Source organism: Halichoeres trimaculatus, unplaced genomic scaffold (assembly GCF_033239565.1).
Source record: "Halichoeres trimaculatus isolate MK-OKI-2021-1 unplaced genomic scaffold, fHalTri1.1 fHalTri1_scaffold_4, whole genome shotgun sequence".
NCBI classification, from domain to species: Eukaryota; Metazoa; Chordata; class Actinopteri; order Labriformes; family Labridae; genus Halichoeres; species Halichoeres trimaculatus.
The window spans coordinates 4743977-4757918 of record NW_027437182.1 but is presented as its reverse complement, the minus strand read 5'-3'; the positions used below and the strand labels follow the sequence as shown (position 1 = coordinate 4757918).

Sequence of the window (13942 nt, the reverse complement as noted above, 5' to 3'; positions counted from 1 at the left end):
TTAAAATATTCATTAAATATGACAAAGGTGTTTTTAAAACTATTTGATAATTTATATAGATAAAATAATTCACTTTGTGTGTGTCCAAGAAATCTGTGTTAACTGTGTTACCCACCGAAAAAAAAACAAACTATAAATCAGCAATGGTTTGCTCCAAAGTCACATGACCCAAATCAGCTGAGGTCCCATCCTTTTTGGTGGACTCCTCCTCATCAATATATTTCATCAGAATGATTGTCTGTACATGGGGCGCATTAACTGTTTATCAACTGTGTTACCAACAGTTTCTGCTGTTCTTACTATAGATGTTATAAAGAGCAAACTGTGAAGAAAAGGCAGAAATATGAGCTGATGGAGGTCAGGTGGTGGCATGTTCGAGGTCTGCAGAGACGTTATAGCGTGTTGTAGAGACAGGTTTGGCGAGTCAACCATGTTGCATGTGATTTTTGTGCCATAATTCTTTTAAATTTTGGCTAAGAAATGTTGACTAACTCTTAATTCAGTATAAGATGGATTAATGTTGAGAAAACAGACACAACTTTTGTCCCTAACACTGTTTTTCAGATATTAAAGAATTCATTACAGCTTAAGCTTGCCAGCTAATGAATTTAGTACATTCCGGGTGTATCATTTGCAATCAAATGGAACATGAAACAAAAAAGCACTAATTCTTTCCACTGTTTTGTATACTTGAAACATTCCCCTAATTATTCAATCCCTCTCAGACTGAAAGGTGAATTTTTTCCGTACCTGTGGAGCTCTCGGGAGAAGGGGCGTGTGTGGAGTGGCACTTGTTTTTCTGCAATGAGAAAGAAATCATAGGATCAGTGCACCGTGGAAAATCAGTCAGATTCTTTGGCCTCTTCCCTTTTTTTGTTAGAGCGGCTGAAGAAAAAAAGCAAACATGGGAAGTAGAGAGGAGATGGAGCCAAAACGATGACTTTAATGTTCGGTTTCAAAATAAAATTCCTTATTGAAAAACATATCCAGAAACTGACAATGTTGCACTCCCTCGCCACCTTGTGGCCTGGAGTCTCTGCACACCTTCATAAATTACTTTTAGAGAGGCTTGTTTTTGTTTTGGAATTAAATGGAGATCGGATCAAAAATTTGATAAAAAAGCTGGCCATATGTTAGCGACATTGGCGGCTAGCCTTTGGCTCAAGCTGTATTTCTCTCCTGTTTAGCTTTCTTTTGCTCTTCTGTCGTTTTCCTGTCTGGCAGTTAGGCTCCAGTTAACGACAAATTTGATCACAGAAAAACACAGATCTCCGTGTTTTATCTCTTCTCACTACTAAACTTCATCAGCCGACGTGGTGTTGTTTAGAGACAATCTGGTCCTGGACGACCCTACCTTTAAGCTAAGAGGTAGCAATTTAAAACAAACTGTAACCAGCAATATTGGTGCTGATAATCTAATTTTAAAGTGTGGATTACGATCAGGCATATATCTAGAAGGGAGACTTTCCAAAGATCACTTACAAACTCCTCACAGCCCCTTTAAAAAAATTATAATGGCATCAAAACAGGTAACGGCATTGATAACATTTTGCTGAAGTCGAGTACAGGGGCATGAAATGTGTAATGTTATTTCATTTTAATACATTTTTTCTTTCTGATTATAATTTCTGCCGTTTTTCAGTTTCAACTGTCTTCTTTGGGGGAAGGGCTAGAAGGGTGCAATTTGCATTTGTTTGCATATTGTTGGCAAATAACACAGCCTCCACAGGACCATAGATGAAGTATTGAACTGTTATCAAACGTTATCAAACGCTATCAATACCATTTCTTAGTTTGATGTCATTATAATTTTTTCTTAATGCACTTTTTTTTTTAAATTCCAATGTTTCTTTTTCAGTTTTAGGATATTTCTTTTTCATTGACAAATTTTATTTGCAACATCAAACATTAAAGTCATCGATTTGGATCCATGAGAGGAGAGGACGAACCTCTAAAAAGAAATGAAAATGTGGTCTTTGCAAAACTACATATTATTGTGGAGATTTTGTAATATTATAATCATCATTTTTCAGTTCTTGAAAAAATGTGATGTCTAAATTCAAGACTAGGAGGTTAGCCAAAATTTGGTATTTGACTGCACCAGATTTTCTGAAGCGGCCTCAATTTACCACTTATTGTTAAGTAATTGGTTATGTGATTTTGGGGGTTTTAACTGTTACGCCGGTAATACATAAAATGCGTCTCCAGTCCGGCTCCTCTCTGTTGCCTGATGACCCCCCCCCCGATTAATAAACCTGTTGACTCCTGGTCTGGCTGTGCCCGTTATGTCGTTTTGTTGTTGTTGTCAAGCTAAATACAAAAGTCACTGGGCTTTTTTTGGCAGCTTTTGAGCTTCCTGTCCCGCTGGATCTCCCTTCTGACTTTTCACGGCACCAGTATCCTGGAAATTTAAGAGGCTTGTGTATCTGCTGCAACCTGCTGGAGCAGGGGCGCAGTCGGACCACAACTGAGTGGATCCAGTGTAAGTTGACGCATTAGCTTGAATAGAAACTTATCTGTTCCTAAAAGACCAATACTGATCAAATTTTTATGTTTCACATCCTGTCCAATCATATTTTTGTTAGTATATTCCCAGTTTTTGGATAATCTGACCTCAGATTGACTAGCTTTTTAAAGTTATGCCTTATATCAAAACGTGCTGAAGTGTTGAAAAATATCACCTTCTGGTTTAGCCGAGAGTGCAGACTCCGGTCTGACAGCCAGGGGTGTCTGAGGGACTCTGCAGCGCTCATCCTCCAGCTCTTGCTCTTCACCAGCAGGCGGGTGATGAAGTCTTTGGCCTCGTCTGAGATGTCGGTGAACTCCTCCTCCTCGAAGTTCCACTGACAGGCCAGGATGTTGTTCAGCGTCTCGTTGTCGTCGTCGCCCAGAAACGGAGACAGACCGCTAAGCCTGGAGCGACGGGAAGTAGAGGTCAGGGATGCTTTATGATCTTTTTACACTCATTGACTGCGTATGTACGTTATATCAAACAACTCCACTCACAGCATGTAGGTAATGACGCCGAGGCTCCACATGTCCGTGGGGAATGACACAAACTCATAGTTGATGACTTCAGGAGCCAAAAACTCAGGCGTACCAAAGTTGACCCTGAGCTTCTCCCTGGGTTTGTACCTGTCAGAGAAACCGGAGCAGGATCATGAGAGATAAACCTCAGAGAGTGTTTCTATCAAAGGAGATCCAGCAGAGACGGGGGATTCTTACCTCCGGGCCAGGCCAAAGTCAATGATTTTAATCTTGTTAGTTGCTCTGCTGACACAGAGAATGTTCTCGGGCTGGAAATGAACAAAACAAAAAATCACAGCTGGAAAAGTGATTCAGTGAAATAGCTTTTTTAACGGCAAATTTTCTGATGTTTATGCAGAGAAGAGACAGTATTTGTAATCCAAGAAAAGCATCTGAATGTTTTTTAAAAGCCTAAACAACTTTTTCCTGCAGCTTTTTTTGCAAGTTGAGACTTTGGAACAGAGTTCATCAGCCTGCCACAAGAGGGCGCCCTTTCTTTAAAAAATCTCAGTACTTCTTCTGGAACTTTCAGGTTTTTTTCCTTGGATTAGACACAATTTTGTACTTTTTTTCTTCCTCTCTGTCTGTTAAAATAATTATAATTATATTACAATAAAATAAAAATAAATTAATGAAATTATTATTATCTTTTTTTCTTCTTTGTAAATTTAGGAGTCTGTCATGTCATCATGTGGTCTGCAACCTTTACTTTCATAGGAGCCATTTTGCCTCAGTTAACCGGGATTTAAGTCATTTAGGAGCCACAGAATCTACTTTTTCACCATAAAAAGAGACAAAAAGTGTTTAAGATTCTTTACGTAGTAAAAATTTAATGAATAATTATCTAAACCAGAAGTTTTTGGGGTTTGTTAATTAGTACATGTGATGTCTTTTGTTTTTTATTAAGAATACATTTAAAAATATTTTAAAAAGAACTGAAAAAAATGAAATATCATAAGTTTGTAAAATTTGATGCATTTCAATTTTAAAAAATAAAATATATAGAAGTTAAAATTTTTTGAAAATTACAAAATTGACAAAAATTGACAAACTTTCAAAAACTTCATTTTTTTCCCCAAAGAACTGGAATTTAAGTAGTTTGGAAAAAATTGCACAAATCAAAAAAATCTGAAATTTGCAAAATCTTAAAAAATTGTTTGTTTTTTTCTAAATTTGAAATGTCAAAAAATTTAAATTTAAAAATTCTTACAAAGAGTTACAAAAAAAAAAAAACTCTCCAAAAAATTTTGAAAGCTTTATTGGTTCAATTATATTTTTTAAAGCAACAAGGAGCCACCGCAAAGGAGTCTTAGAGCTGCATGGGGCTCCAGAGCAACAGATTGATGACCCTTTCTCTAAAGGTCTAGACCTTCAGCAAAACATCCTTTTGGTAAACATCTAAAATAAATTTTAAAGAAGGCCCACAGGAAATTTTAATAAAAAACTGAAAAACAGTTCCTGAAGTACTGTCTAAATCATGATAATAATTACATTAATCACAAAAACACTTACAATATTAACAATAAAAATAGAATAACAATATGAGTAATAGTAACTCAGCTGTTTTTGTGTACTCCATTCATTTTTGCCAGAGTCTTTCAAAATCTAATCTAAGCATTTGAAGGTTTACCTTGAGGTCGAGATGTAGGATGTACATCTTGTGCATGTACTGCAGCCCTTCACAGATCTGGCGTATGAACAGCACCGTGTCCAGCTCTGTCAGGTTGTAGTTCTCATCGATGATACGGTCAAACAGCTCCCCTCCCTCCACGCTACGACACAAAGAAAACACACATGGTTACAGCCAGAAAAGGTGAATCTGCTGCAGCAATGACAGACTGACATCTGCAGGTGTTCAGACTTACTACTCCATCACCAGGATGATGTCATGGCGTGACTCGAAGGCGGCGTACAGCTGGATGAGGTTGGCGTGGTTCAGCTGATTCATCACCTGGATTTCATTCCTTACAACATCCTGAGAGACAGACAAAAAAGAGCGGCAAAAAATTGTTAATGATGTTGGGAATGATGCAAAATGTGCAAGGTTTAATGTGTTTTGTTCATTATGATGTGGTGGGAGCAGCAAAATGTGTGCAACCCTTATTAACGCAATACGTTAACACAGTGTATTTGTTTGCAACACACTATAAAACGCTGCATCCTATCAGATCAGATCAAGGCCAGATCAGGACTTGACTATCTTTGATTCCTCACAGAGTTTCAGGAGATCAAGTTTTCATCACTTCTGGCCATGCTCATCCTTTTGCATATAACAAATAAAACCTGCTTGCAGCTCTTTTTTTATATCTTACTGTATCACAGGATGAAATCCTTGCACAGCTGACTGACAGCTACATGCAGCTCATTTGAGGAAGGAAACAAATACACACACATTGACACACATGGACGAGGAACAGTTAGAGTTACTCGCGCCAGACAAGGATGTGGCCGAGTGGTTGGTTGGCTCCGAGCTTTCAGAATAGCTCAGATGATTATAAAACCACAGAGTAATGTTCCAACATCCGATCTCTGAGGATGCAGAGCCAGAAACACAATGCAGCTGACAAACTGCTTCACGCTATCAGAGCTGATGAGCTGTGTCTCTTTTCAGAGCATCATCTGAAACCATCAGTTATCAAACGGTCGGTGTGAAGAGTCACCTTCTCTTTCTGGCTCCTGGCTTTGATGATCTTTGCAGCTAACTGCAGACCTGACGAGTTCTCCGTGCACTTGTGGACTTGCCCAAAACGTCCCCTAATGACAGGAAAATGAATACATCAGTGAGTCAAACACTTACAGAGGAACAAGACGGCAAAAAAATGAAATCTTATTAAGTGTTTATGTCTTATTTTCAGTAGAAATTTCTTTTTAGACTTAATACAAGACACATTCACCTGACCAGTCCAGAAAAATGTCTTGTTTCAGGTTATTTAAAGACAAAAATGAGGTCTGAGTTGCTTGAAACAAGTAATAAAATCGGCCAATGGAGCAAGAGAAAGGTCACTTGTATTAACCCTTTAACTTGCTGCTTAACCGTTTGGTGTAGCATTTTTTAAATTTCTATATCTCATGGGAAGTGTGTTTGAATTGGTAAAACCTGAATCGGTCAACTCTACAGCTTAAAATATTTTTTCTGAATTTTGTGGGATTTGTTATTAGTGCTCAAACAACAATAGTACAAAAAAAAAAAAACTAATTTAACCATTTATTTATTTGGCATTATTCATATTTATTAATTCATTTATCCTTGTTTTATTTATTTATCATTTTTTATATTCATTAATTTATTTATCATTATTTTTATTTATTCATTAATTGATTTATAATTATTTATATTTAACTTTATTATTTAAAATTAAATTTATGTATTAATTATTACTTATATTTATCTATTCATTTATCATTTTTTATATATTTAATTATCATTGTATATATTTAAGTATTAATTTATCATTATTTCTATTTATTCAATTATTCATTTATTTATTTATTTATTTATCTATCTATTTATTTTTTTATTGGGTGAAATGTCAAAGTGCACAAGAGGATAAGGGCCACTGAAAAGAAAAACAAATCCGTCCAAAATTGTTTTTATTATTACTACTTTTTTCCAAGAAAAAAAGTCAAAATTCTTACTCTTTTAGAATTTTGACTTTTTTCTCTGAAAAATTGTAACAAAAAAATGCGGATGTAAAAATGTATAAATATTTTTAGTGGCCCTTATTCTCTTCTGTATTAAAGGTTTTTTTTTATTTAACAGCGGACTGAATTTAAACCCAATTTGCAATACCGAAGTCTGATCTGTTTTTTGTCTATAGTTGTTTACATAGTTTAACCATTTCTGTGCCTTTAATTGCTCCTCAGAGATAAAGAAAGCTTTTTTGAATTTGGATTTATAATTGAAATAGACCTAATATCTTTTTGCAATTTTTGAGCAAATTTTTCTCGTTTCACTGGCAGATTTTTTTACTTGTTATATACAATTCAGACTTCATTTTTGTCTTTAAATAACTTAAAATAAAACATTTTTCTGCACCGCCAGTTGAATGTGGTTCAAATCAAGTGTAATAAATGATTTTAACTTAAAATAAAACAAAAAACTTGATAAGATTTCAGTTTTTTGCAGTGAAATAAAAGAAACGATTCCCCCAAAATTAAAAAAAAAAAAAAAAAAATCAACAGGCTCCTGCTTTTGTCTCCTACATATGGTATCAGGTAATGTTTGACTCTTGAGACATAAAAAAAAGATTTTGAAGCGTGATTGGAGAATTTTTGACAGCAGAAACTAATTAATGGATCCGTGATAAAATGATCGGATTGATTGCAGCTCTGACCTCCGTACGTCTGCAACAATAATAAGCTCCATCCGTCACACAGTAATTAGGCTCATATACTGTGCCATAATGTCAGAGATGTGAGAAATGTGCTCGCATGTTGAGGCCTAATCTCCGCTCTGAGAGGCAGGATTTAGCACAGCTCTCTTACATCAGGGGGACCCGCTCTTTCACAAGTGGCCCCTCCTGAGGCCCCCAATCACTGAGCCTCAGGAGGGGGGCAATAAAAAGGTCTTGGAAAAAACGATTAGGTGTCCCCTCGGCCCCTCGCAGGGTGTGAGATCCTTTGTTATTTCATTATCTGCGTGGCACGATGAGTAAAATGAAAACAAGCTCTCGGGACCGGATTCCATCTTTCACTCACCCTCCCAGGACCTCGTCTCTGTTGATGGTGTAATAGGTGGCGATCTGATGGGGTTTGGGCGTCACGATGCGGTGGTCGAAGGGCGCTAAAGGTGGAGGGCTCAGGTCTGAGGAGGAACACACAAAGAAATGAACAAAATGAGCGAAAAGGAGGAGGTGCTGCGGCTGGAAACAGAGGAGGAAGGAGGCAGAAGCTGGAGTCACCCCAGAAACAAAGCGGTCCAAAATAGCAGCATGCCAACGTCTCATTATCTGCGCTGCCAGCTGTGTCCACTGACATGTTAGTGACGCTCACACAGGCATAGTGTTATGACACTGGATCAGCTCCAAAGTCTGAGGAACGAAAAGTCAAATGTCAACAGCTAACAACCAGGCCGGCTCCTTATGGGAGCGAACATGGCACAGCTCTGGATCCATGAGGCCTGGGGTCCTACACGAATCCTTCGTGGACCTGGTCTGTGTGCATCAGCTGCAGAGATTACATTGTGCTGTTAGATTTTAAACAGGTTTGTGTCTTGTTGGTCAAAAATCCTGTATTTAACCATAAATATCATTAAAGAGTCCTCTGAAAATGTGTTCTGTCCCTTTTTATAATCCTTCCATCGTTCAATTCACCTTCAACATATTAAATGTGTATTTAGCAGGATAAAAGAATAGTGAATATATTATTTTTGTGGGCCTAAAACTTTAATCACATTTTGTGTTAAACCTGCACTGCAGCCTTCTGCCACTAGATGGAGCTGTTTCTCCAGTAAATGGCTTCTGCCTTGATACTAATACGTGCTACAACCTGGATGTAAACAAGCACAGAAGACAGGTCGCATTTCATAGCACAGCAGTTTATCAGTATTTAGATCCAGCAAAAGGAGATTAAGTCACTCAACAGGCTGTGTTTAGTTAAATATAATATACTACTCTACTCGGATCAATCAGGAACCAGCACAGGTGTGTGTTGCCATTAACCTGAGAGGAGGATTGAAGGCTGGTGGTGCTAGCTCTGCTAGTGTTAAGTGCCACACCAAATGCGAACACGCGAATTTACTCGCGCCAATGGTCTGTCACGCGCCGCGTGAACGCCCAAGTCTCGCCGCTGGACTTTTTTGACAAGCTGAGGGCGGTACTGTGCATGCGGAGTAGAGAGCCCGTTCATTTAAAGACAGAAAGCTCAAAAGAGCATCTGAAAAACAATGAGCTGTGGTTTCAAAAGCACGACAGGAGAGTGTGTGAAAGCTTTGGAGATCACAATCAATGCCTGCTGCCTCTCCCTGGTAATTCACCAGCCCTGCTTGGCTGTTCCCTACGATCTCATCCTCGATCCCCCGAACCTCAGACCACCCGAACCTCCGACCCATGTTCCCGGAGGTCTCCCTGGGGATAATGAAGGGGTGGAGGAAAGAGAGGACCGCAGAGAACTTCCATCTTTTCCCTGGCTCTGCCCCTGCCCCGCTCCTTCCTCCTCTCTATCAGGCTCAAAACTCCACTGAGGAAAACACAGTCGAACTCAGTGATGACCCGTGCAGGCAAATCCAGCTGGTAACTAATGTTTACAGAACTTACCATCAAAACCTGTCTCCTCAGAGACTTTCACCCAAGCCTGCTCCTTTTTTTTCAGGTCTCTGTAGAGTACACACGTCGTATCGTATAACTCTGGATGATGACACACCGCACAGATTGTTTTCTCCTCCAACCTCCGGCGGAGTTGGAGTCGGAGCAGGTGGCGGTTCCCCCCACAACGTCGTCAAATCAATGACGTCGTGGGGGAATGTCATCGCTGATTGGCAGCCATGGCAAGCCTTCAGGCGAATTTGCATCAAAAGTTCAATATTTTGAACTCGAGCGAATTCGCGTCTACCGCCCAAACGCATGAACGCTCCAAACGCGCCGCCCGAGGCGAATCGGCGGCTTAACGCGTCTTTGCATTGACTTAGTATGTAATCGCGCCGCAAGTTCGCGTTTGGTGTGGCTGCACCATTAATAATAATAATAATAATAATAATAATAATAATAGTAATAATACATTTTATTTCAGGGCGCCTTTCATAGCACTCAAGGTCACCTTACATCAGTTGCAAAGACACACTCACATTAGACACACTCTGCAAACTAATTTAGTTTAGTTTAGTAATAAATTTTGACATAAAAACTCTTTTGCACAATGAAGTAAAAATGAACAAATGTTGAGTTAAAGCTATTTCTGCATTAACACCTAATAGTCAACAACAACACAGAAAATCGACAAAACAAATAGCAAAACAGGACCGAAAAGGTGTAGGCTGAAGTTGGCTTATTTCACCTACCCTTTTCAAAAATATCTTTTACTCATTTTCCTTTAAATTTATAAAGAACAATAAGATAAACATAACTAAATACTCGTTTATCGTACATAGACCTTATGATTTCACACCCCATTTCTGTGCTTTGCAATCATCTTTTGTTTATTTTTTTATTTTAACTAACCATGGGTTACACTGCGCCCAAACTATTCCTCAGACTAACTCCATTTGTTCTGCTCTTAGACATCCTTTATCTGCTAACTGCAGTGTGCTTAGGTAGTATTTTGTGCTTGTAGACCCGTCAGTTAGTCCCAATTTAAATTCCATGAAATTATTGATTTAAATGACTGAGAAATTAGTCATTTCAGGGCATCCTTGTTCAATATCTATTGAAATATTGTATCAAAAATTTTAAATATTAGGGATTAGCTGAAAATTTAGGTCACTGGCCCAGCCTGACATATTTACTTTATTTATTTGACGATAAGAAGTAAAAAAGTCAGTATTAAATAGATGAACAAATGCATGCTGATTGATCTTAAGGGAAGAGTCACTTTTTAAATGGTTTACTACATCAGCTGTGTCAACCTCTGTTTGTTTTCAGAGAGGAACAAAGATCTGACAAAGCTGAGGTCCAAGTTTAAAATAAGCATCTTGGAGTTGCAGCAAAAATATCTCCACAACTGATTTTTAATACATGATTAAAACTTGCAAAAAAAAAATCCTCCAACCCCGAAAGAACTCTAGAGTAAGAGAGTTGTCTTATTATGAAAATTTTAATATGAAAAAATTAGATTCTCCCTGAAAGGTTCCCTTCAGACCTTCCATGAAATCTGGCAACCTTTTTTTAGCTTCATATAGAGACCTTACATATTGAAGATGAAAACCAATAACTGAGTTGCTGATTTTGATATTTTATTTATTTATTTATTGTCATTACTTGAATATGATTAGATTTATATGTGTATTTCTATTTTCCTATCCCCATGTCTTTCCTTTTCTCTTCCTCTCTGCGATACCATTTGATATTTCCCGAATAATATCTTAATTCAAGAGACTAAACAAAAACATTTGTTTTACACCTGGCAGATTTTTCGTTACTTTTTGCAATCAATTCAGGCGTCGTTTTTGTCTTTTAATTTCTTGAAATGAGACATTTTTCTGGACCTGTGAGGTGAATGTGTCTCTTATTAGACCATTTTTATCAAAACAAGTATCAAACGTGTTTAAATTTCCCCTCTCGCAGTGGGAGTCCTGTGTTGTTTCCACTCACCGATAGTAAACTCCTTTGTCTCTGACTCCTCCTTCTTCCCCTCCTCCTCTGTCTTCACGTCCTCAGGTTTGGAGGCCTGTGGCTCTCCTCCCTCCGTCGTCGACTCTCCCTCGGCTTTTCCCGCTTCGCTGTCCTCCACTCGGCTCTTCTTCAGGTCGTCTTTCACCAGGTCTTCTTCTGTGACGCGACGTTTGCTGCTCGTGGCCACGTCGCCGACCTCCTCCAAACTGAAAGAGAAAGAAGATCGGTCAGTTTTATTCTGATTTTTGAGACTGAAGTTTGTCTTAAATCACGTCAGGTTTGTTCGTACCTCTCCTGCGCTGAGATCTTGCAGATATCTGTGATGACACTCGAAGCTGTTTCGGGTTTCGACTCCTCTGCTCCTCCATCCTCTCCTTTCACTAAACCATGATCCTTTGTCTTCTCCTCTTCTTCCTCTGGTTCCTGAAAGGCCTCAGCTTCCTCCTCCTCTTCCTCCTCAGCAGCCGTCTTCCTCTCTGACTGGGCTGCAGAGGCGTGAGGTCCGTCCAGGATCAGCTCCAGCGGCTCCTGTCTCCCTCGGTCCTCTCCTCTCTGGACGTCAGACTCAGTGTTTCCGAGCTGGGAGTGCTCTGCGTTCTGCCTGTTGAGCTTCTCCACCTGCTCCTGCAGCACGGGCTCACTGAGCGAGGACGCATCTGAGGATTTAAGACAACAGCATCGTGGTTTAGTGAAAGAAAAACAAAGATTTATGATGGAGACTCAGTATTCAGCTTGAGCGTACCTGAGGTGTCGAGAGGTTTCCTCTTCTTCTGGGATTTCAGGCCCTTCAGGCTCAGCTTGGCTTTGTCCTTCTCATCTTTCGCCTAAACAGGAAAACACAAAAATCACAAATTAATCAATAAAAAAAGCCAAATCTCCTGCGGGAGCTGGATCTTGTCCTTTGGAAAAACTGAGTAAAAAAGTTCAACGATATTTCTTAACTTCTTTTGTGGAAACAAGAGAGAAAAAACAAGTTTGGCCAGGGTTTTAGAAAACTTTTGGATTAATTTTCTTGGAGACTGATGCTTTTTATTTGCCCAAAACCAAAGACTGTAAAAAAACGAATGTCATCTTGCTCAGCTCGAAGTGAGGTTGCCACAAAAACTACTCCCCCTGGTGGCTGGCTGCAGTACAGGTCAAAAAATCCATCTCCCCAGTCATTCCAGATGGGCTGTGGTCAAACTTTAAAAAATCAATACACATCGTAGAAAAAATTTGAAGATATTACTTGGCTGCCTTGTATTCAAGTCCTCTTTTTTTTGTTAAGTTTAGTTTTCATTAGTTTTACTAGGTTAAAAAACGAGGCTTTACGTAACGTTAAATGATGATTGACAGCTGCCGTTCTCGTGTATTTTTTTCAAAAAAATAGAATTGTTCATCCAACTTTTTTTGAAACCAAATAAATAAATCGAGGAACTTGATTTTTGTTTTTCCTTGACTTTTTCTTGGATCAGAAATTACAAAATCAAAGAATAACTTTAGAAACTTGATCAACATTCTTGACTCTCAGGATTTCAATATGATGCAAGTTAAAGGTAATCCTCTCCACACACTGCCTTATCATCACCTCTGACACTTTTAATTACCACAAAGTGCATTTAATTCAACAAAAGAAAAGGATCCGTCCTGGCTTTTCTGTGTCTGTGCAGCACAATATTTCAAGTTTATCGTTTTCCTGTTTACAACCAAACGCTACAGAGACTTCAAAGTAAGGTTTTCTGCACTTTTCACTCCAGCTAAGTCAGATTTAATGACACAAATCCTTTATTGTATCGGCTAAATTTTCCTCAACAAGCATAAAACTGGAGATTAATAATCTAAATCTTGGCCCAAAGTGTTTCTCTTCTTTGGGCCACAGATGACCCATAGAAAATAAAAGATTTAGGATTCAAATGAAAAAGTTTGAAAAGACTGTTTTATAGAAATGATTTCAGAATCAGCAGAATTCAGGAATCGGAGACTCTCCAACACACAGCGCTCCTGACATTACACAACCAGCATCCACACATTCTTCATCCAGCTTCAAGGATCCAGACTGATAAACCTGTCATCAACACATCCACAGACTCTGGTCTGTCTCTGAAACTCATCGGATCAAATCTGTGCAGTAATGTCCCCGGCCGTCAGCAGCAGACCAGCTCCCTGCTGATAAAGACTCAGTCTGACTCGACTCACTCACACCTCAGGAGCAAACCCTCTCAGTGCACGCAGGAAAAGTACTTAACATTACAGAGGATGACATGTTGGAGAGCTGCAGAGCTAAGAAAAGGCTCACGAGGAGCCGTATCAGACCCAGGAGGAATGTGAGCAGCTTTACCTGCCAGGAGGGATTTATTCAACTTCATAAGAGACGTTTAAAGCTGGACTGACGGGTTTAATCTGCCAGTCATGATGTAAACCACAAATAAATCAAAGAAAGAGGGAAAGCATAAAGAGGACGGACTGAATTATAAATCCAAGAAAAGAGAAGAAGAAAAACAAACTTTTCTGAACTTTCTTGAAAAACAATAGAAGTCACTTTGTCAGCATAGAAAGGCCAGTAAACTTATTGTTTCTTGACATTTCTTTTTAAATTGTAACATAAAGACTAAAATATGTGAATAAAGTCAGAATTCAGTGTAGAAAAATTATGATTTCTGACATGATTCTTG

The 13942-nt window shown here is 38.7% G+C and overlaps 1 protein-coding gene across 3 annotated transcripts in view; it reads right to left on the bottom strand.

Annotated features, from left to right (window-relative positions):
* mylk4b (myosin light chain kinase family, member 4b) overlaps positions 1–13942 on the bottom strand; it is a 58905-nt gene that overhangs the window by 1463 nt on the left and 43500 nt on the right. For all 3 annotated transcript variants that reach the window (XM_074668314.1, XM_074668315.1, XM_074668312.1), the window contains 11 exons: positions 12034–12115; positions 11581–11947; positions 11271–11497; positions 7726–7831; positions 5688–5781; positions 4893–5002; positions 4658–4799; positions 3226–3296; positions 3007–3135; positions 2682–2913; positions 751–799 (listed from right to left, as the gene is read on the bottom strand). In XM_074668314.1, coding sequence (XP_074524415.1) covers positions 751–799; positions 2682–2913; positions 3007–3135; positions 3226–3296; positions 4658–4799; positions 4893–5002; positions 5688–5781; positions 7726–7831; positions 11271–11497; positions 11581–11947; positions 12034–12115 — 1609 coding nt within the window. The remainder of the gene's footprint in view (positions 1–750; positions 800–2681; positions 2914–3006; positions 3136–3225; positions 3297–4657; positions 4800–4892; positions 5003–5687; positions 5782–7725; positions 7832–11270; positions 11498–11580; positions 11948–12033; positions 12116–13942) is intronic.